Source organism: Grampus griseus (genome assembly GCF_964374135.1).
Source record: "Grampus griseus genome assembly, chromosome: 6".
Taxonomy (NCBI): domain Eukaryota; kingdom Metazoa; phylum Chordata; class Mammalia; order Artiodactyla; family Delphinidae; genus Grampus; species Grampus griseus.
In genome coordinates, this window is record NC_139000.1 from 17,802,137 (window position 1) to 17,826,398 (window position 24,262).

The window sequence follows — 24,262 nt, forward strand, 5'->3', positions numbered from 1 at the left end:
AGCAACCAATAGTATCAATGACCCCCAAATCCGTGGACCAACAAATGTTGTCTGTAAAGGGCCAGATAGTAAATATTTAAGGCTCTTTGGCCCACAGGGTCTCTGTTGTAACCACTCAATTCTAGGGTCGTAGCAAAAAAGCAGCCATAGATAATAAGAGATGGGTGTGCTGTGTTCTAGAAAACTTTATTTACAAATATAGGCAGTAGGCCAGTTCTGGCCCAAGGATTGTAATTGGCAGATCTGTTCCATGGACAGTACCATATCCTAACTTAACCACATCGTACCTTCTTCCCATAAGCGCTGAAGTCACATGCCATCTTGGTGGCAGTAAAATAGGTGGACACTCTCCAGCAAGATCTGACAGTGATGTTGGGCGCCATGAGGATGATGGCAAAGGCAAGAGATGGTTCAAGCAGAACTCACGATTATGAGAAATCATCACACACTTTGGAAACCATACAACAGAAGTGCAGATAAGGCTCTTAGAGACCACCTAACCCAATCCTTTCAATTTATGGGAGGTAGACTGAGGTCCAGTCTAGGGAAGTGACTTGGCCAGCTTCAAGCAGCAAGTTCTCAGCACAGCTGGGACCAGAGATCCTGGTTTTCTTAAATTTAGTCCAAGGCTCTTTCCACCCTACCACTAGGCTCATATCAAGGTTTTATTATGAATCATACTCAGATCAACAGAGAAGAGAGAGAAAAAAATCTTCTGCCCTTTAAAAACCCAAGGCCCTGACCGGAAACTGTCCTGCTCTTCCTCCCTCCATATCTTCCTTTCTTTCCATCCACGAACAGTTTCGGGCCACCTCTATTGTGTTGCTCAGCCCACACGTGGTGCCAAGGAGATAGTAGGTGCTCAATAAATGTGTCTGAGAATGGAATACAAGGTAAATGATACATGGTAAAAACCTCACAGAGCTCACAATATACCAGGGGAAGAAAGGTCTAAAAGCTCGCCTGCAGTGTGCTGCAAACGCGAGGAACCGATGACATTTCCTCCCCTTTAGTCCTCCTAGAAAATTGCCTTTCAGTGAGAAATCTTCCCACTGACATTTTCATCCCTTCCTTAGATGGAACACCTCTCTCTTTTGTACTTGCAAATGAATTGTGATTAGTTTTCACCTCCAGCCCAGGGGATTAGCCAGGGGACCTTTGATCTTCAGGTATCGATTTGCATCTTAAAGGAAGCATGATCTCATCTGGGCCAGCTCAAAATTCCATCCCTGCCCCCCAGCCCCCGTCTGTTTACCAGCCCCGGGCTGACCAGGGCCTCCCAAGTGGGGCTAAAACAACAAGATCAGCCAGACTCCTGGGGAAGGCAGAGGAAAACAAATTTCCCATCTGACTCCATAAAGGTGGGAAAAGGACATTTGCTTTCTAAACACAGGCTGGTCTGCTGGTCTGCTGGTCTGTTATTTCTCTTTCCTCAAGTCAGAGAGACTAGATCCTGGCTAGAGACTGTATAGCAAAATGAACTGAGCTTGTGTGTGAGAATCGGACAAAATCAGGTTTGAGTCCTGGTTCTGTCTTCAATCCTAACCTGTGTGACTCTGGACATATTTTAAAATCTCTCTGGCTTTTGATTTTTCTCATCTCTAAAGTAAGAATAAAAGCCTTAAAAATCTATGCTAATAATTAACCTGGAAGTTGGCATGAAGAAAAGGAATAACGTATGTAAGGTAAAGCTTGATCAAAAGGGTTGCCCATCATCACCATCATCTATGAGATCATAAGCTCCATGAGGGCAGGGATACCTGCCATTTGTTTGTTTCCATTGCTGTATTCACTAGTACCTACAACAGTGCCTGGCCCCCTAGGAGGTACTCAATAAATATGTGTAATATAAAGGAGTGAATTATCATTTAGTTATAACTATTGCTGTTACTGTAACTGACTAGCCATTCTGCGCTGTCCACTTCTCCAGCCAGGCCCAGAGAAAGGACAAGGACTTACCGATGCAATTGAAGGAAACTTCCTGTCGGCAGAAAAGGGAGCAGCCATCCCCATTGATCTTATTCATGTCATCACATTCTTCACCTTGGCTTCTGCAGAATGGATATAGAGGGGGAAATGTGTCAGATCAGCTTCAGACCCACAGCTGGACATGGAAAAGTCCCTCTCCGGGGCCAGGAACTTTCTGGTGAGGCCTCGGGCAAGTCCCTTTCCCTGTCTGAGTTTTCTGTTTCTTCCAAATGAGATGCGTACAAGGTGAATTTGTGAGATTCTATTATGTTTGCCTTACTGTGTTTCTGATGACAAAGTAGAATTCCTGCTTCAAACCCATTTGCTGAGATCTCCTTAGTTAAGTTAGCAAGTCAGGTGGGAGTAACAGGAGGATGAATGAACAAATGGATGCACAGACTTTGCTCCAGCGTGTCTGGGAAACCTCACTTCCATTTTATTTTTTAAATTTATTTATTTTAAAATTTTTATTTATTTATTTTTGGCTGTGTTGGGTCTTTTTTGCTGCATGTGGGCTTCCTCTAGTTGCACTGAGCAGGGGCTACTCTCCGTTGTGGTGCATGGGCTTCTCATTGTGGTGGCTTCTCTTGTTGCAGAGCATGGGCTCTAGGCGCGCGGGCTTCAGTAGTTATGGCACACGGGCTCGGTAGTTGTGGTGCATGGGCTTAGCTGCTCCGCGGCATGTGGGATCTTCCTGGACCGGGGCTCAAACCCGAGTCCTCTGCATTGGCAGGTGGATTCTTAACCACTGCGCCACCAGGGAAGACCCATCACTTCCACTTTAAAATTGAGAATTTGAAGAGAATTTTGGAGTCTCTAAGGTATAACTGCTGTTCTTCACGATGCCCTGCCTTAGCCCTATCCCCATACCCCCAGTGCACTTAAAGGTAAAGATTTTCTCCATCCATGTGTTCAGGTTTGATCTTCCTTAGATCAGAAAACACTGCCTTCTCCATTGGGTGTGTCATTTCATAGTGTCAAGAACTCTAAGGCCTGTGTCCTATGCTGTTAAGAAATAAAAATGTCCTCTCGTTTTATTTTGAGGAATGATTTTCATCACCTAAGGATGATTCTGCAGTGGTTAGGATGGGCAGAAAATGAGCAATGCTCTCTGAATTGGACCTAAGGAAAGGGAAGGAGGAGTAACAACTGAAAGTTTGGATGGGTTACCACTTTCTGGAAAACTCCCATCCATTTATTTATTTATTTATCTGCATTTTGTCTGTGTTGGGTCTTTGTTGCTGCATGTGGGCTTTCTCTAGTTACGGTGAGCGGGGGCTACTCTTCGTTGCGGTGCATGGGCTTCTCATAGCAGTGGCTTCTCTTGTTGTGGAGCACGGGCTCTAGGCGCACGGGCTTCAGTAGATGTGGCTCGCGGGCTCTAGAGCGCAGGCTCAGTAGTTGTGGCACACAGGCTTAGTTGCTCTGCGGCACGTGGGATCTTCCCGGACCAGGGCTCGAACCCGTGTTCCCTGCATTAGCAGGAGGACTCTTAACCACTGAGCCACCAGGGAAGTCCCTCCCATCCTTTTAGTAACAGAAACTTGGGTTTAGAGCCCCATGTTCCAAACTGTGTGATCTCAGACAAGTCCCTTAATCTCTCTCTCTCTGATATTTCTATCTTTGACAATTTACATCAATTAAAATAAAAAATAATTAAACTTTCCATTCCTTAGTCACAGTAACCACATTTCAAGTCTTCCATAGCTGGATGTAGGGAGTGGCAAATATATTGGACAGCACAGAACCTATTTCCAGTATTGCAGAAAAATCCATTGGACAGTGCTGTTCGGGACGTTGAATCTCAGTCTTCTCATGGGCTAAAATGGAGATCATTACACCTACTCCTTAGCGTTGGTGCAAAAATGGAATGTAACTTAATGCGGCTGGCCCGGCGTGCGACATACAGTAGATGCTCAGAGAGTCACAGTTCCCATGCCCACCCACCTGTCCTGGGAGGCCTCTGCAGAGTGTGTGGCAGTTGCCCCTTCATCCCCAGAGACCAGCTGGGACCTGTCCCAGCATGGAAGAAGCCTCAGACTTTGCCTTTCACCCGGGCAATTACACTGGGAAATGTTTGTTGCTTTTAGGAGGTGTCAGAGTAGCAGGATGGTGCCTTGTAATCAATCCTTACAATGACTAGGACATTGCATTGATCTCTGAAGAGCCACCCAATTTCTCTCCTGTCTGCAAACCCATGAGAAAAGAATTCTGCTGATATATTCCAAGCTGGGCCCATATTCCAGTCTCTGCCAGCAAACCTTGCACTGGAAATTGGTGGTGGCCTTGTGCTTCTTAGCTATTTTGTGGGTTATCTGGGGAGAGATTTTTTTTTTTTTTTTTTTTAACCTGGGCTGGTTTCCCTAAGCCACAAAGAACACTTCTAACCCATTCCCTCACCACCCAAACAATATGTTCTATTGGTTTAAGCAAAACATTAGGGTCGCCACAAATATCTTCTAGGCATGACAGACCTATCATTAGATAGACAGGTTCTGAGAAACTTTCTTTGACCTCCCAGGCTGGAGTGGGTGGCCATCTTCTCTGAGTCCAAAGACAAGGGGCCCCATCTATCAGAGCACTTGTCAAACTGACTGCCTTTGCCTGTTACTTGAGAGCACTCTATCCTAGGCTTTAAGATGCCAAAGGACGTGACAGAGGCTTTGTCATCCTAGCACCCTGACTCCTGGCACAGTGTCTGGGACAGAGCCGATAGCAGCGGTTACTCCTTGACTTGTCAGTTTTGCAGGGCTGTCAGTCACAGCAAGGCAATGGTAAATCCAGATGTGAACCTGGGCCCTGGGCTCACATCTTGGTTTTGCTCCTTACTGGGTGTGTAAGCTTCAGAAAACCATTTTAGTCTTTGTGTGCAAGTTGTCTCTTTCGTAAAGTATGGTAATAAGACCTATCTCACGGGGTTGTTGGAAGGACCCAAGGAGATCATAATGTCGCACAGTGCCTCCTGCCTAGTAGAGTCTCAATAAATATTTATAATTATCATTATAAGACTCATCCAGTGCTTTCATTCATCAGGGCCCTGAGTGTTGTAAATTCCTTTGCATATGTACAGTAAATTAGCGTGTATCATCCCATGAAAAATCCAATTAGTGAAGACGGCATCCTTTCTTTCCTTCAAAGTTTATTTTGTTTTGTTTTGTTTTTGCTTAGGGAATCATCGATAAGCTGCATTCAGTTTTCTACCAAGTATGTCAACAACGATTTGGTACCTGCAGGTAATTCAACATGTATTTGATGTCTATGCAGGATAGTAATTCTAGGTAAAAAAATACTAAAAATCTTTGTTAAGAAAACTATTTAAATTACTACTACTACTACTACTACTAGTTTTAGATCAGCGAGAAGAATAATATTGTTTGCAGTGTTTTACCAGTGCACTTATATCTGATTCCAAAATGGATAGACTGAACCATAGATCAGTTCCTACATCTAGTGAGTTTCTTTTTCTTTCCTCGTGCTAAACTAGAAAATCCCAAATCACAATTATGGGTTGTCAGCAATGACTGTGACTGTTTCCTGGAGATTCTGGATACGTAGCTCAGTCTTGTACCCACAGATGATAGGGCACCTTCCCTGGAGACTGTCTTGCTCAGGTGCTCAGGGTTCCATCAGACAACAGCTGCATCAAAAGCTAGAAGTCAGGGCTTCCCTGGTGGCGCAGTTGTTGAGAGTCCGCCTGCCGATGCAGGGGACACGGGTTCGTGCCCTGGTCCGGGAGGATCCCACGTGCTGCGGAGCGGCTGGGCCCGTGAGCCATGGCATCTGAGCCTGCGCATCCAGAGCCTGTGCTCCGCAACGGGAGAGGCCACAGCAGTGAGAGGCCCGCGTACCACAAAAAAAAAAAAAGCTAGAAGTCGATGTCTTAATGTGGGAGAAAACAGTGACTATCTTCCCTTTGCCCAGTTTTGTTACATTAAGCACCAGAAACCACATCTTCATGTTTGGTTGTTGCATTTGGAGGAGGATCTTACACATGACAGCACGCCATCAATTTCATTCTCTGACAAGCGAGGAGTTTTATCTTCTATGCTTGAGGAGTCAAATTCTTGGCAATCAGGTGGTTTGCATCACAATTCAACCCTTAAAAATCCTTACATTATCTCCTCCGTATGGAAATTGAGATAATTCAGCTTTGAAATTATACACGCAGGACATTTAAGACATGAATATATATCCCTGAGATACATCACTTCAGCAAGCCACTTGAAATTGTGCAAATAATCATTACTGGCCTTTATCAATGTCAACATTAAAAACAGTCATTCGTTATTTCAGAAACTTGACTTAGTACCTTTCTCGTAACAGCTGGCACACTTCAGTGTGTATGGGGGTGCAGAATCTTGCACATACCGTTATCTTTTTGCACAGTAAGTTGGGCAGTTGTAACTCACCGGCCCGCATCTGATCATATTCTCGACATCTACTTTTCCCTTCAATGCTGAGTCATGACCAGAAAGCAAACTGCTGGCCAATAACAGATGTCTGTGCAGATGGGTATTCTTGTACAAACTCTTTCCTTGCGTCACTGTGTCATCCTTGCTGTGTTCCTATCTGGTCCTTTCATTCCATAGCAGGTTTCCAGTGTATGTGACACACCACAAAGTCATCAGTACCAAATTAAATTGCTCTTGACCTCAAGCACTAGTGTCAATGATAAACTAAAAGAAATAGTCATCGAGCCCTTCTCTTTCATATATGAACTATACCTATGAGCCGATTCATGTTCTGTACATCAGTGGTTTCATCCAACTGTGAAACAAATTCTCTTTAGAGTGCCCCTCCCGCTACAGAAATAGTCATTGCAATTTCATGTTGCAGAGATATTATGTGACACCCAACAGTGCCATTTAATGGAGGAATTTTGCCAATAGCTTGTTGTGTCATCTCCATACGTAACATTTATCATTAAATCTGCCAATAGTTTTAAAAGTCCCTTAGCAATAGTGTGACTAGTAACTATATTCACAATAAAGAACACAATTTTAGCAATAAGGAACCTAATTGTGCATGATTCTTGGTCTCTTTTTCATCTCTAGGAAGAAAACCATTCAATTTAGTGACCGAAAATACTTCTGTGCTTATTCTGGAGGAAAAAAACCTCAAAGATTTACTTTTTTTTCCCAACAATGCAAAAGTCTTGATGGCTTCTTGCAACTATTTCTCAGTTGCATAACGTCTTGCCCTGTGGACAGGGGATGGATGGACTGATGATCCAATAAAATCCATTTTTTAGACACACAGCTTTATATCTTCTGATCACACTTTTCCTTTTTTGGCTGCTCGTGTGGAATCTTTACACTTGCCTCCCTGAACTTATAATCACATTCAATATTCACTCTGGAGTACTGTTTACCATCACGGTTTCAACATTATAGAGAGTTGAAATATTTTGCTGTTTTTATAAGGCTCTCACCCAGTTTGTAAACTGTTGATATAACACAATACAACAGAAATAATAAATAAACATGCAGTTTTAAGAAATGTAAATGGTAACTAGCAAAGAATGTAAAAGTGTTTGAACCTAGGTGCACTGTGTCCTGTTAAGTGAATGTGGCCTGGGGTGGAAAAAACTAATAGAATCCTGTAGGACACACAGAACAAGGGCATACTGGTAGTAAGTGCATAATGGTAGCTCTATGGAAATCTTATATTGTATTACAGGCTTGAGAAACGTGTTTGTTCAAAAAAGAATCATTGCTTTTCTCTGAGGCCAGCGAGCTGCTTGCAGACAAATTGGCAGACTTCTGAGGATCCCTCGTAACTCACAGCTCAACCCTGAAGAGTATCCCGGAAGCTCTTCTATTTGGCACCCTGACCATGTCTTGGCCTACTTAACATCGCTCCCACTCCTCTCGTTAGTTAGGCCTACTTACTTCTGGATGATGCCGTCACCGCAGTACCCACTTCCGTGGATGTAAGTGGCAGCAGGTGATGGCTCACTTTCTTCGTTTCCTGAGATAGTGATGACCCAGTACTGGTACACACTGCCAAGATGTAAATCCCTGGAAAACATAAAGAAGACTATTAACTATACAGATGCGAGGCTGGGGACAAACAAAATGGATCCCCTCGAGTACACGTCTACCAGTCTTGCTTGTTTTTGATATCACACGCACATTTAATTATCCAATAATTTTATTTGTTTTTTTTTAATTTTACTGAGGTAGAGTTGATTTACAATGTTGTGTTAATTTCTGCTGGACAGCAAAGTGACTCAGTTATACATACATATATTCTTTTTCATATTCTTTTCCATTATGGTTTATCACAGGAGATTGAATAGAGTTCCCTGTGCTATACAGTAGGACATTGTTGCTTATCCAACCTATGTATACTAGTTTGCATCTGCTAATCCCAAACTCCTAACCCTTCTCTCCCCCACCCCCCTCGGCAACCACAAAGCTGTTCTCTATGTCTGTGAGTCTGTTCCTGTTTCATAGATATGTTCATTTATGTCATATTTTAGATTCCACATATAAGTTAGTTATCCAATAATTTTTAATGTCTACTGTGATTAAGGCACTCTCCCATACATGATGGACTACACTAAAATGTAGCATCTAAATGTCACTAAAATGACATAGTACCATGAATATTACTAGGTACTTTTTATCTTTAACCCTTACAATAACCCTGGTGGATAAGAATTGTATGGTATGTGCCCCATAATGAAGGTGTTTGGGAGAACGCCATCCAGGAAAAAATAAATGGGAGAAGCAAAGGCACAGAGGTGGGAAAGCACCATGTGAGATTCTGTGGGCACTGTCTGATCTATTGCCCTCTTTTTAAGATCTGAGCAGAAACCCCATTACAAGCAAGCAAGCCCTTTCCTTACGTTTCACATCCAGTGATTCTCCATCTCCCTTCCACTTGCTCCTCCCTGTGCCTCTCACTCTTGACTAAATTAATAATAATAGCAGCGTCTATTAATTGAATGTCAGGACTGGGGCCAAGCACTTTCCATGTGTTTTCTCATTTGAGAACCAAAACAATACTACATGTGTACTAGTAGTTTCATGTTTATTTTACAGATGATGGAGCTGAGGCACAGAGAGATCAAGCAAAATGCTTACAACCATATGACATTAAATTATATCCTGCAGTCTGCCTCCCTAATCCCTAGTTCAGGGTTGTTTTAACAATCTCGCTTCTTACAAAGGGGCATCTTGTCCTGGAACCGCAATTCCAGGCATTGGTTCTTGCTAGCTTTCCAATTTGCCTAGATTGCGTCTCTCCTTTGCTCTCAAGACCTCCTAGAGCAATGCCTGTTCTACCTTCCTCACACTCAACCTTATACCAGATTACCTCCCTCCCCTTCTTATCCCCTCTCATCTCCCTGCTTGAATTCCCCTGCCATCAAAGGAATCTGGCTACTACCAATTATCTTCCAAGGCAAAGGTGTATTTATCCACATGACCAAATCACCATCCTCATTTCCTTTTTGACCATTTTCAAAAGGAAATGTTATTCTCTTTCATCTCCCTCTGCACCAATTATTTACTTTTTAATAATAAAAATGTGTCATGGGAAAAAACACAAAATGGTCATGAAGAGAATTCCTATCAGATTCCAGAGTTGGGGTGAGGGGGGATTCCATAAACAAAAGGACAGTGTCAAAAACATCTCAAGTTCTCCTGCCCATCTGTTGTTTCAGCTGCTCTGAGGGCTAGGGCTGTCTGGATAAGTCCAATAAGATAGCAGGTGCAGCGACAACAGTCAGACAACGTCTCCTGACTCTCAACACAATGATGAGCTGGAGTTTATGAGCACTGAAGGAGGCTGGTGAGGAACACAGCCTTCCTGAGAATGTTGGGCTTACTACTCAAAGAAGAGTTTGTTTCAGCAGTGCTGGAGCAGACAGGAATATTGAGGGTAGACCAGAAGTCCCTGGGGATTCCAGCAGTGCTCTGTCAATGAAAACTAAGTGGATGAAATGCATAAAAATCTTGAGATACTGTATGTATGAATGTATGAATAACTGGTGCCTTGTAAACCTCTGAAATGCTAATTTGTTGATATAATTATAGGCCTTTAAAAAAGTTTACTGGATATTTTAACCACCTCTAGACTAATGAATGTACACATTTTCAGATAATGCTTCTAAAGCTGGAATATTGTGGCAGGGGGAAGAGTGATGTTCCCGGGGAAACATGAAGGTACAAGATAAAGATGACATGCATTCTACTGTACATTAATTTTCTCTAAAATATGGAGGTACATTTTATATTAAACAGTCATGGCCGTGTTACGGAATAAAATAAAGATGTTTCTTCAGGCTACCTCCCAGGCCACTGGGGGCATATGGTCACTGTCTGAAGCAGATGGAGCACTTCTGTGGAAAAGCGTGAGAGTGTGAAAATTACTTCTCTACATTGTGCTTTTCATTTGTGGTGTGTGTCCAAATGATTTATGGATGATAATATTTAGGTGCTCTGCTAATATTTGTGAATGCTCTCCTCCTCCCCATACCTTGCCCTCCCTCCTCCCCTTCCTCTCCTTCTCAGGAAACACCACTGTGAGGCAAGCAAACATGTGTTTCCACCCTGGCTTCGTCATTTGCCAGCTGAGAAGTCATAGGCAGGAGCCTATTTCAAATTAGCCATAAACCTAGTTTCACAGCCTTTTCCCACAGATCGAATGTAAGAACATATATAAAGCACCTATGTGCCCAGCCAATGACAGATAGTTAACAAATGTTAACCCATTACAATTACTGCTGAATTATCAACATTCTCACTCCCTGGAATTATGCTGTGCTCTCTTTCCTAGAGGGGAAGAAGTGACAGATAACTCAATATAAACTCGGTTTGGTAAACCCATGAAGATGAATGAGGTCGCCATCTATCACGTGGGCCACAGCTTGATGGAAAGTCTCTTTTCTACCATATCGTTTGGGTAGAACACCCTCATTGCCTGCAGCTTGCTGTCTCTCTAGGTGGCTATTCTCTGCTTCTGCAATTTGTGGATCCCAGAAGGTTTGTCTTTACCCTGGGGCAAAATCTGTCCCCCAGTAACTTCCACTACTGTCCTCCTTGTTACCCACTAGCATCACATAGAACATATCTGATTGGTAGAGAAACCTTAATAACCCTCCTTACAAACTGTGTGTGCGTGGCACATGCATCATTATCTCACAGAAGCCGGAGAGTGGCTCTTTGAAGCAGGGGCTGTTATCCCAAGTTTTCGGATAGGAAAACAGAAGCCCAAGTCATTCCCTTCATAAAAAGCTAGGGAAGAAAGAACAGGATACAAATGCTATTAAAAAGATTATACTTCTCCACTGAAGAATTCTTGTGATAAAACTACATGTTCTCCAAGTTAAAGTTACCATTAATGCTAAACTAGGGCTCTTTTCTCAAGAGCCTAAGGTAGAAGAGAGTTCTTTCAGAAGGACAGGGCAGTGGCTTCTGAAGGCTTTGCTGGAGGTTAGGACCTATTTCATGGTTGGTCTAAAAGTAGGACATTTATGTCAAGTTGTTCCTTTCAGCTGCTCTGAAAACCATCTGGAAAGTCTTATGCTGTCACTTGAACTCCTTCCCCTCCTGAGCCTCCCACATCCAGGCAGACCCTAAACCTTGTCAATTTCCCCCACCCAACAGCTTCCATGTCATTCCCTCTGCACCCCTGCTGCCACCTACATCCCACACTTGATGGCTGAAGCAGCCTCTGGCTTGCCCTCCTGCCTCTAGCATCTCCCTTTTCCAGTCTTTCCAACCCCATCAGAATATTCTTAGATCCAAAGCTACTCTCCAGCTCAGTATCCCCCCACTTAGTGCAGTGATGGGAGCACGCTACCACGCTGAACCTTCCTATTTACTCTTTGTTTGGAACTAAAATTTTACCACTTCCTCTGAAACATGATTAGCTTCATCCCTTCTGACTTCTCTCATAGAATTCTGAGGGCCATTTTATTTTATCTTTATTTAAAAAGCTAACCTCCACTAGTAGTTCATCATTCATTCTTCACACTGCATCTCACATTAATTTCATGTTTTTAGCTAGTAAGTTTAAATGACAGTATTTAAACGTGATGAGATTATTTTGAAGGGTTGTTTTTTTGCAGCCTTGGTAGGACTTCTTTTTTTTAATGTTTTTAATGTTTAACCATCATTGTTTCACAAATGTCTCAAATGACATATCTGCCTTAGGTTTGCATTTCTGGCGATTAGAAACAAAAATACTGACATTCCTAAGTGGTATGATTTTTCAGTATTTCTCCTCAGAAAATGTATTGATGGTCATGTGTATCAAATTTGGAGCACAACCTTATAGAAAATTCAGTTACATATTATAAAATCATTATCTTAAGAATAGGTATGTTATTAAGGAGCCTAAGTACCCCATGACTTAGCTTTTGGCAAAAACATCTGTTTCTTAAAATTATGGTGTGTAATTAATATCATGATAGGTCAATTAAAAACCCCTCTGAAATCTACAGGCAAGTCACTTTACTTCTTTCAGTCTGTTTTTCTATCTTTTAATTAAGATATATGATTCTTCTCCCATACCAATGTGAAGATAAAATGAGAGCTATGAAAGTACAATAGGAGAAAGAGGGAGGGAGAACCTCATTGCACAATGGAAATATTCCATTTTGCTTCTTCTAGGAAACTCTCTCTGAGCCTCTTTTTTTTTTTTTTTTTGCGGTACGCGGGCCTGTCACTGTTGTGGCCTCTCCCGTTGCGGAGCACAGGCTCCGGACGCGCAGGCTCAGCGGCCATGGCTCACGGGCCCAGCCGTTCTGCGGCACGTGGGATCTTCCCAGACCGGGGCACGAACCCACGTCCCCTGCATCAGCAGGCGGACTCTCAACCACTGCGCCACCAGGGAAGCCCCTCTCTGAGGCTCTTGATTCCTCCTTATTGGCCTCCTATTGTTTCCGTATTATAGCATTCATTTATCACACTCTATGTCTCCAAATAGTCTGTGTAACTAAACTGTGTTATACTTTTTTGATATTCCACCTTCTGCAATAATTATAGCAATTGTAGTTTCCATTTGTTTCCTATTTATCATATGCCAAGCACTATGCCTTCATATGAATACTATCATTTAATCAAAACAACAGTCCCTTGAATAATTACTATGAAAAGTTTTCAGATAAGGAAACTAACACTTAGGAAGGTTAAGCTATCTGCCTATAGTCACACTGCTTTTGTCAGAGGGCAGGGACTTGAGCCAAGTCTAATTCCATCCCAAGACAGTGCTATCTGGAGACGGAAGCCACAGCTGTTATAAACTGGAAAATACAGCAGAATAGAAGTAAGACCTAGTTTTGGAACCAAGTAGAGTATCCATACAAAGCCCAGTTGGAAAGTTCTAGAAGTCAGGAGAGACGCGCATCCTTTTAAACACCACCACTGACTCACTCACCATGGGCAAGCCATTTCCCCTCTCTGAACATCCATTTCTTCATCTACAAAATGGGAATCTGGGAAGAAAGTGACGAGCAGCTCTAATTCAGTGAGGAATGTAGTGCTGCATCTTTCTGCCATGAGATTTTCTACAAGCTAGAAGCTGCCTCAGCAGTTAAAATTCTGCACTGAGAATGGGTATAGTTCAAGATCTACCACCCAGATTGACTGAGCTGGGAGACACGGCAGGGGGAGCACCTAGGATGCCTCTGGCTTAGGAAGAGCCCAAGTATTCCAGTGCTGCCTTGGACTAAGGGTGAGAGGGTAATGCCTGGGCACTTTGTATACCATCTTCCAGCCAAGAATGGGAAGAGAAGGAAATGATCACTTTTTGAGCCTGAGATGATGTGCCAAGGGACTTTAGACATACCATTACAATTGTTTTAAATAGAAAATACATTAATCGCATAGAAGAGTACAAAGACCACTATAACAAATGTCTGTACACTTACTCCCCAGCTTTGTCAAATTATAACCTTTTGCCATATTTTCTCCATATCTTTTATTTTTGGTGTAAAAGAAATAAAATATACTGTTTTATATATTTGTTTTCAACCTACCCGTGTGCTCTACCTGTATCCCATTTCCCTCTCTCCCATGAATGTTTTTACACTTCTTGAACGTACGTATTGTTTTGCATGTTTTGAACCTCCCAGATGTTTTAATACTATATTTATTATTATGCATCTGGCTTTATTTTTTTTACCAAGCATTGCTTTTGAGATCATACATATTGATCACGTAGATGATCAATAGATCTGCACGTGGATCTAGCTCATTATTTTCACTGACATAAGTCTTTTACTGTATGAACATAACATACTACATCTGATAGGCACCTGGGTGATCTCTCTCTTATTAGTAGTATCATTATTATGTAATCTTTTTTGTTATTTCCAATAATGTTGCCTTAAACATTTGCATTCATGTTCCTTTGCACATAAAGCAAGAGTTTCTGAAGGAAATGTATCTAAAGTGGTACCGCTAGGTTACAGATAGTTAGGTCTTCAGCTTTATTAGATATTGCCAAATTATTATCCAAAATCACTGTACCAATGAACACACCTACCAGCAGATTTCCCATTGTTCCAGGTCCCTGGCTGCACTTGATTCCACCAAACATTTGAATTTTGGCCAATCTGATGGGTATTAAATGGTATTTAATTACTATTTTACTTTGTGTTTCCCTGATTACCAACAAGCCTGAGTATCATTTCATGTGTTTGCAGACCACGTATGTTTCTAGCATGCTGATTGTTTGTTCATCACTTTGGCCTATTTTAAATTGTGTTCTTTTTCTTTACTGATATGTCATGCATTTATAGTTACTGGATACTAATCCTTTGTAATGAAAAGCTCTGCAAATACCATTTCTAAGTCTGTGACTCCTAGCTTTGTCTTTTTCATTCTGTTTAGGTTGTTTTGTTGAATAAAATTTTTTAATCATTTCCTTCTTGATTTGTCCTTTTCATGGCTGTTGAATAAACGTTTCTTTACTCCAAGGTATTAAGATAGCATCCCCTATTTCCTTTCAATAGCTTTAAGTTTTATTTTTACATGTATGGCTTCAATCAACTACAAATAGTTTTTTAAATGATGTGTGGTAAGGATTGTTTTCCCCCCAAATAGGGATGAATCATTTGTCTGACGTTATTTATGTGAAAGTTAATCCTTTCACTACTGAATTGTGATGCTGCCTTTGCCATATATCATTCAGAACTTAGATAAGTTTTTTTTTTTCTGGGTTATCTTGTTTCATTAGTCTATTTTTTTCTATTATCTTATCAACAGCAGTCTGTCTTAATTTCCATAGTTTTAAACAAGTCGATTTACGCTACAAGTCCATTCTATACTTTGGTTTTAGCAAAAAACCCTTTTTGCTCTCTCATGTGAAATTTTAGTTTCATTTTTTGAAATGCCTGTTGGGATTTTAATTCCAATTTCATTGAGTTTATAGATGCATTTGAGGATAAAAGACTTCTTTATGACACTGTATCCCCCATTTACACACACAGTTTATCTCTTTATTTATTTAGGTCTTCTTTTATGATTTCAGTAAAGTTTTAAGGCTTTCTTCATAAAAATTGTGATGATTTTTTATTAGGGGTATATTCCTAACTCTAAGCATTTTATAGATGTCAGTACTACAGTAAATGATAGCTTTAATCTATCTATCCATCCACACACATGTATGCATCCATGTGCATGTACATCTATATTTGTATCCTCATGTCTTGTAGCTGACAAAAAATAATTTATAAATTGATATTCTATTCATATGTTCTCACAGACTGTTTTATTCATTCCAGTAATTTGTTGATTCTTATTAATTTTTCTTTGTAGTCTCTTACAGATGAGGATAATGATAGTTTTATTTATTTACCTATCTATCTATCTATTTATTTATTTATGGTTGCGATGGGTCTTCATTGCTGCCTGCGGGCTTTCTCTAGTTGCGGCGAGCGGGGGGCTACTCTCCCTTGCGGTGCACGGGCTTCTCATTGCGTTGGCTTCCCTTGCTGTGGAGCACAGGCTCTAGGAGCGCGGGTTTCAGTAGTTGTGGCGTTTGGGCTCAGTAGCTGTGGCTCGCGGGCTATAGAATGCAGGCTCAGTAGCTGTGGCTCACGGGCTTAGCTGCTCCATGGCATGTGGGATCTTCCTGAACCAAGGATCAAACCTGTTTTCCCCTGCATTGGCAGGCGGATTCTTAACCACTGAGCCACCAGGGAAGTCCCAAGTTTCCCCCTTTTCAATCCTCAGAAATTTGGTTGGTATTTCTCGCCAAGCTGGTTTAGGTAGAACCAATGGTGTTACTAGTTTTGTTTTGTTTTCTATCATGAAGGGACCTGATTTTATTAAGAGTTTTAAAATTCTGCATCTAGTAAGACAATTTTATTTTAAAACATCATTTCATATGCTGGTATTGTGAATTACATTCATAGACCATCTAACTTTAAAGTCTCATCTTACTCTAGGAAAATCCAGCTTTGACACAATGTGGGTGTCTGTTTGAGTGTGTGGCTTTTAATACATTGATAAATTCTGTCTGCTATTAACTTGTGTAAGGTTTTTGCTTTTTGGTCATACATTTAATTGACCAAAAATTTTTATCTTCTTCATTTATTTACTTGTCCACTTGTTTATTTGTTTATATATTTATGTGCTGTGTTGTGGACAGAAATACTGTTCTATGTGATACTGATTCTTTGATATTTGCTGAGATCCATTTTTTGGCCTGGGACATGGTAAATTAAAAAAAAAAAGTGTTCTACATATCCTAGAAGAAAATATTTATACTTAATTCAGTAGAAGGGTCCTATATATTTTTATCAGATGACATATTTTTTGTGTTGTTCAAAATCATCTATATCAGTATTTTAGTTTGCTTGTTCTATTAATTATGGAGAAAGGTATGTGAAAATATCATAATATTATGGGTTTATCACTTTTTTTTTAGGTAAGAGTCATGTTTGATTTATATATTTTCAGGTCATGTTATTTGGTATATCCAAGCTCAAAATCATTATATACCTTCCTTTTAGCTTTATATGGTGAACTCTTTATCTTAGAATTTTTTTTTTGTCTTAATGTTTCCTTTGCCTGATGATAATATTAATGAAACATTTTGGTTAGTATTTGCCTGGCAAATATTTTGCATTCCTTTACCTTTTAGCTTTCAGTGAACTTAGCTTTAGTTAAATCCAACCTGAGAGTCTTCACTTTCATAGTCGACTTTAATCTGATTAGTGTAATGACTAGTATATTAGATTTATTTCTCCCATCTTCTTTGTGCTTTCCATTTATCATTATTTTCCTCCACTTATTTATTTTCCCCCTTTCTCGCTTTCATTTGGGTGTACTGGATTTCTTTATTTCTACTCTTTAGCCCTTCTTAGTCCGTCCATCTAATTTTTGCAGACTATATTTTCTAATTATATGTCTTTTTTTGGTTACACTAAAATACAAATATGCATACTTATTATCAAAATCAAAATTTAATAAAAACTCTGATGTTGATTTCTGACCCTTACTCTTATATTTTTGTGTTCTTTTTAATTTTGACATGTCAACTCATGTTCATTGGGTTTTAATCTGTGACAATCATGTGTCCCCAAGGTGAAGTCTATATCCTCCCTCAGAGGATAACTTCTAGGTACCCTTGGAACATTACTTGTCTAGAACGATTTCTTCTTCTTCTTCTTCCTTTTTTTTTTGTGGTGTGCGGGCCTCTCACTGTTGTGGCCTCTCCCACTGTGGAGCACAGGCCCCGGACGCACAGGCTCAGCGGCCATGGCTCACGGGCCCAGCCACTCCGCGGCATGTGGGATCTTCCCAGACCGGGGCACGAACCCGTGTCCCCTGCATCGGCAGGCGGACTCTCGACCACTGCGCCACCAGGGAAGCCCCCTTCTTCTTCTTCTTTTTTCTTTTCTAGTTAGTTTTTCAGTTTAGGCATTCCCAGACCATACTAAGCAGTGTAAACTCAAATTTCAAATCTTGCTGAGGTATAGGACATAGACATAGATATGTTTTCCCTAGTATACTCTTTCACTAAGCATGTAGACTTTCAGAGGTCCTAACCTTATTTTGAAGCCTTTAGTTATAAGTCCCCACCTGCAGAGTTTCAGGGCCAAATCTCCACTCCTAGAATAAGCAAGCGTATTTAATCCACTCAGTTGCCAAAACTGATGGCTCTCCCTTATCCAAACTACACCAATAAAACTAGATTCAGGGCTTACCTGTCTAGTTCTCAGTTCCATTATTTTTTTTTTTTTTTGCCTTTACCAACACATTTTTTGACTCCTCTGATCTCAGTCATGCATTTTAAAGGATGCTAGTTATATCAGTTGTATTTGATCTGGAATAGAGGTTTGTACTGGAAATATTTTTAGTTTGTTAGTCCACCATATTTCCACATACAATTTCTAAAATATACCTGTAAGGTAGAAATCATTTGCATTGTGCAGTTGAGGTTCAGTGTAGTTCAGTGATCTGCCCAAGGTCAGGGAGATAATAATTATAAAGCAGAATTTAAATCATGCTGTTTGACTCTAGAACTCTTGACCTTTCCATGATATTGAGATGACTCCTTGGGTAAGTACATGCTACTGAGCAATGCATTAATATCCAATCAAGTACAGAACACTGCAACTATCTGAAGATAAGGCAAGCTCCCCCTTAGAGTCCTAAAGTCTTTTAGGAAGCTGCAAGTCAGACTAAAGTAGATTTTATTTCTTATGTAGAATTATAGAGCAAAATAGCTTAAGCACTAACATATTGCTAGGTGAGAGCCGATTTTTTTTTTAATTGAGAAGGGATAGTATATTATCCCAACTGCTTTATGTGTTTTTCTATCCATAAAGGTTACCTATTATTGCTTTAACAAATTAAAACACTATGTAAAATAATTAAAATAAAGTAAAATTATATCAAATTCCATCACCTTGAGGCAGCTATCAAGAACATTCTGGTCAGCAACCCTTCATGTATCTTTTAATGTATAATCATTCACAAACACATACAATTTTCTATGAATATAAGATCACAAATATGTCAATACCACTTCATCTCTAGTGTTCATGAAAAAAGGTGCATAGGAGAAGTAAACCCAGCTAGTTAGCTTTATGTGAGCTAACTACTTTCATGGCTTTGACTACTTTTTCAAATTCTGGATAAATATATTTATATCATTTCATTTGTTCATCCATTCATTCATCCAAATAGCATTCACTGGGTTGTCCCAGCTTTTCCTAGGTTTCTTGGATTCAAAGATCAGTAAAATATAGTCCTGCCTTTAGGATGCTCATAGGCTTTTGGGGAAGAAAAGACATTAAAATGAATGGCTTTATCGCAGCGTAATATATACAATGGAATATTACTCAGCCATAAAAAGAAACGAAATTGAGTTATTTGTAGTGAGGTGGATGGACCTAGAGTCCGTTATACAGAGTGAAGTAAGTCAGAAAGAGAAAGACAAATACCGTATGCTAACATATATATATGGAATCTAAGAAAAAAAAAATGTCATGAAGAACCTAGGGGTAAGACGGGAATAAAGACACAGACCTCCTAGAGAATGGACTTGAGGATATAGGGAGGGGGAAGGGTAAGCTGTGACAAAGTGAGAGAGTGGCATGGACATACATACACTACCAAACGTAAAATAGATAGCTAGTGGGAAGCAGCCACATAGCACAGGGAGATCAGCTCGGTGTTTTGTGACCACCTAGAGGGGTGGGATAGGGAGGGTGGGAGGGAGGGAGACGCAAGAGGGAAGAGATATGGGAACATATGTATATGTATAACTGATTCACTTTGTTATAAAGCAGAAACTAACACACCATGGTAAAGCAATTATACTCCAATAAGGATGTAAAAAAAGAAAAAAAGTGTAGGGGTCTGTAGGGAGCACGAGTAGTATCAGACACAGGCTGTGGAGGAGTCTGAACTCCTCAAAGAAGGTACACTGGCTGGACAGGAGGGGTAAGGAGAAGCCAAGCCATGAGGAGGAGGACAGAAATGGCTTTTGAGTCAAAGGGCATAATAATATTTGTTTTGTGGAAGACAATTTTGGTAGCAGTATATAGATAACTGGTTTGGGGGAAAAGTAGAAAGACCAAATATCTGCCCATGGGATGGACTGATGCAGGAATACATTGAGTTCCTACCAAGTTTTGGCACCATGCTACACGTCATCATATTCTATTTTGATTGAAAAGAACTAAAACTGACAACAAAATATCCTTCCTCACTGAACGACTGAAGCTGTGTGTAGTCTTCTCCAAAGAATTTCTTAACATTCATACATTAAGGTTACATACACTGTTTTTTCCTACATGTGATAACAATATACTCCTTCATTCCAATTTTGTTTGCGTATCACCCTGAATTCTTAAGAGAACACTTTACTTTTGTTCTAGGTTGAGAGGTACTTTGGTCTTATGTTTTATTGGAAGATGGCTGTTGTTGATTATTTGAAGTAGATAGAGAATATCCTCTGCCCTTGGGAAGGGACAACATGAAAGGCAGTTTGACATCACTGTGGATGTCACCTGGACCACGTCAGGAAAAAAGACTATGGTTATTCCATTAACTTTGGTTGTGATTTTCGATGAATTAGTTCTCCTCTCTGGACCTTGCTTTCCTTGGGCAATTCAAATAAAAAGCATGTATGGAGCTTCTGGCAGGAGTCATTCCAAAGATGAAGAAGATACCACCATCCCTGATCTCAAATAGTTCAATGGGCAAAAGAGAGGATAAGCCTGGTACAGTGTGACTATAATTCAAGTCAGAGCTTGAAGAGCACCAACGGAGAGGCGGGTCCAATTGTGGTTAGAAGGATGAGAAAGGGAGAGTCCTGACACCTAGATTAGGTTGATCCCTTCTACAGGTGTCCATATCGCCCCATACTTTATTATAAAACTCACACCCTTTGTTGTAATCAGATGCCTGTCTTCCATGGTGTACATTAAGCGCTCTAAGGACAGAAAAAAAAAACATGAGCCTTTCATTGCTACATCTCTGTACCTAGCACAGTGCTTGGCACAGACTAGGTTTCCAACAATACCCGCTGAAGGAATTAATAGTCGGAGACAGTGCACGTGGGGAACATGTCAAGACGTAAATGATAAGCATGGTATTCTGGGCAGTAGGAACAGCACAGAACAGGACACAGGTTAACCTTCTGAGACAAAGAACAGTGCATTAAGACTGGCCTGCAGGGTAAGCCAAAGGAAGTGCTAAAGTTTCACGAGAATGGTCAGTTGAGAGTGTAAGGTAGATGGTGGAGGGTTCTGAGGCGAGATGTTAGGGCTTGAGTCACTGAGGGATGGAAATCCACTGTTTTAAAAGCAGGGGACTGGATGCAATGATTTCCCAAGTCCCACACCTCCAGCTGCAGAAGTCAGAACTTAGATGTGTCAACAGTAGTCGAGACACTGAACCGGCACCCAGGGCTTTAGACAGCCTGGGTTCCCTCCACCGCCACCTACCCTCCTACCGGACCGGCACTCAGTAGACTGCGGCCTTTTCCATTCATGTGGAAATTAAAATTTTGCTTTAATAAAATCTTAATCTCAGAATGGTGAGATTCCATTGCCAAGAAAAGAATCTTTGTTTGGGAAAATGGACTTTGGTCTTACAATATCCATCCACTATTATCCCTGGTGACCACTGTGAGCTCCAACCCACGGTCTGGACTAAATGAATGAGGAATGAGAAGGCAGGGATCTGAGAATCCACTGGGCATGTGTATCCCTCCCAATGGGGCTAGGGTCCACCCCTGTCACACAGGTAACACACAGCTCATTCTTTTCAGACTGACAGTGCCGCCCTCACTCTGTATAAGGCTCAGGAAGGAGCAAATGTATACATGCAACTGATTAATTCCAGCAGCCTTGGATATAATTGTACAAAGATCTGCCCTGGTACCAATTTAAAACTCAGTAGCACATTTAATAAAACTAACAGTTTGCAGCCACGGCCTTTGTTATTTTGTTTTAATCATCTTTTACCACCAACTGAAATGATTTTCTACTTTCTTGGTGCAGTGAAATAAAATCCAAGAGAAAGAATGGGGGGACAATGTGGACATTATAAAAGATTCAGAGTTTCAAATCCTGGGATAAGGTCACGGCAGCCCTGAGAGTTAACTGGTTGTTTGTGTCAGGCTGAGATTTGAAGGGAAGACATTTACCAGTTTGGGGGAAACGCCACACCTGTATAGCATTAAAGAAAGGAGAGAGGAAAAGAACTACAAGGGACTCTTGTTTTTCCTGAATGCAACCAGAGGTGATGTGTGACAGCTTCCCCAAACACCCCTGCTGGTGATGGACAGGTCTCCTGATCGCAGAGCAGGGGCCTGTGACAAACTGACCGGTCGCCAAGACCCCTGGGAGCCAAAACACCAGATACAGTCGGAGGTAAACAAGGCATGCAGCACAGTGTGAAAATGGAGGCCACACGGGGGCCAGGAGTCAACAGGGGGACCCAGTGACAGCTGGTGATTGAGCGGCACTAACTGAACACAGTTGTTGAGGACCAGGGGCCAGTGGGGAAAGCAGCCTCCCTTCTCCTTCCTGTGGCCTCTCTGGGTGGCCAGCGATTTTATTACTGGCAGAGGGTGAGCCCAACAGCATTTTCGAATTTGGCATCACATCTAAAACCATTTGGGGGCTGGGCATCTCTTTCTTCGCCCCCCTAGCCCCACCCTCCCCATGAATGCTTTGGATTCGGTGAAAGTCGGCGTGCAGTGAGCAAACTACACTTCCCCTCGAATTTTGAAACCCATGTGCGCTTGGGGAAAATGTAATCCTTATGTTTCTGATTCATTTACACTTAACTCATCAAAACGCTATTTTGTAAGAGCTATTTGATGTCCGCGAAGTCTTCTGAGCCCTTTTGTAAGCCTGGCTTCTTAGAAGCAGGAAGTCACGTTTCTGACGAGAGGGGAGAACTTGAACTTAAAAGATTGAGTTTGTTTTGAAATGAGGGCTCTTGGAGGGTCACGTGGACCCGGAGCTTGGCCAAATGCGTTCTCTCATTTCCTATACCACCCCCCTCACCAGCACCAGCTGCCATGACGTTACTAATGTCAGCGCACTATGATTTCACCCTGAGCAGCCAACGGAGACTTCTTCGTGATCAGAGAGAGCTGAGCTCAAAGCTGAATCCCAAGGTCTGGCCAAACTCCAGCACGCTGCGATGTTGGGGGAAGGCGCACCTGGATTGGGTAGCAGGAGCCCTAGGTTCAATTCCCTCTTCTGGCATCAAAGGTCTGTGTGACTGAGGAAGTGGCCTCCCCTCTCTGGGCTCAATTCTCTCATTTGTAGAGTGTCAGTGCTTCCATGTTCCTTCCCGGCCTGAGAGGTTTTGAGTCTAATTCCTAGACAGGAGGAGGTGTGAGCACCTCAGAATTCTCTCTGCTGAAAACTTTTGGGGGCTGAGTTTGTATACAAGGACCTTAGCTCAAGAAGGAAACACAAAAAATGTAGAAATCAGGCTTTGGATATTGGTTTGCTCAGCGTCTCACTGTGGGATGGATGCTAGAGCCCAGAGAAGGAGGGAATAAGCTGCCCCAAGTCATGCAGAACGTTAATGGCAGAGTCCAGCTTTCCTGGCATTTTGTGACGAACATCGCTGGATGGAAGAATTCAAGCTTTTCAGTTTATAGGATATTGAAGCGCAGGCAAAAAACCTACTTCCCACTCTGACAACAAGAACGTGAAAGCAGCATTAAAATGGAAGGGGGCACTGGCATTGCTTTGCATGAGGCACCGTGAGGTGGTGTCTGGCTTGTATTAAAGCCCATGAGTGAATGATTAATCCTGGGTAGGAAACAAAGCCCGTGCCTCGTAACGTTATAGGTATTAGTGTGGCGGAAGATTAACCCCACGACCCCAGCAGGGGACCTTTGAGAACACTGGACAACACTGAGAATCGATGCATGATGAAAACAGGTGGTCTCACAGGTCTTGTCTGCCCACCCCCCAAAACACACACACACACACACAGTCATGCACGCATGCACACACACACATGTACACATGCACAAGCTCGCCTCACCTGCTCCTGAATCTGTACACAGAAATGTTATGGCTCAAAGCAAACTGTAGCTGTCTGCCCCCACCAATTCGCAGACTGATAATGGGAAGACAGCTTTGAACTCGTCCTCCTCTCATCCCAAACCAAACATCCCTCTATCTCCACATTATGTGCTTCAGTGACGCCAACAACATAGGCACTTCTAGGACCCACTCACTTCCCTCCTCCCTCTGACCAGTCGTGGGGTACATCCATCCATCAATACTGCTCAGCCCCATCCAGTTCCCTCCATTCCCGCCTTGACTACCCTAGACCAGGGC

General features: G+C 41.7%; 1 protein-coding gene across 1 annotated transcript in view; it reads right to left on the reverse strand.

Annotated features, from left to right (window-relative positions):
- PAPPA (pappalysin 1) overlaps positions 1 to 24,262 on the reverse strand; it is a gene marked incomplete at both ends in the record, with an annotated part of 250,394 nt that overhangs the window by 130,320 nt on the left and 95,812 nt on the right. The window contains 2 exons of the mRNA XM_082655786.1: positions 1,960 to 2,051; positions 7,860 to 7,988. Of these exons, the coding sequence (XP_082511912.1) occupies positions 1,960 to 2,051; positions 7,860 to 7,988 (221 nt within the window). The remainder of the gene's footprint in view (positions 1 to 1,959; positions 2,052 to 7,859; positions 7,989 to 24,262) is intronic.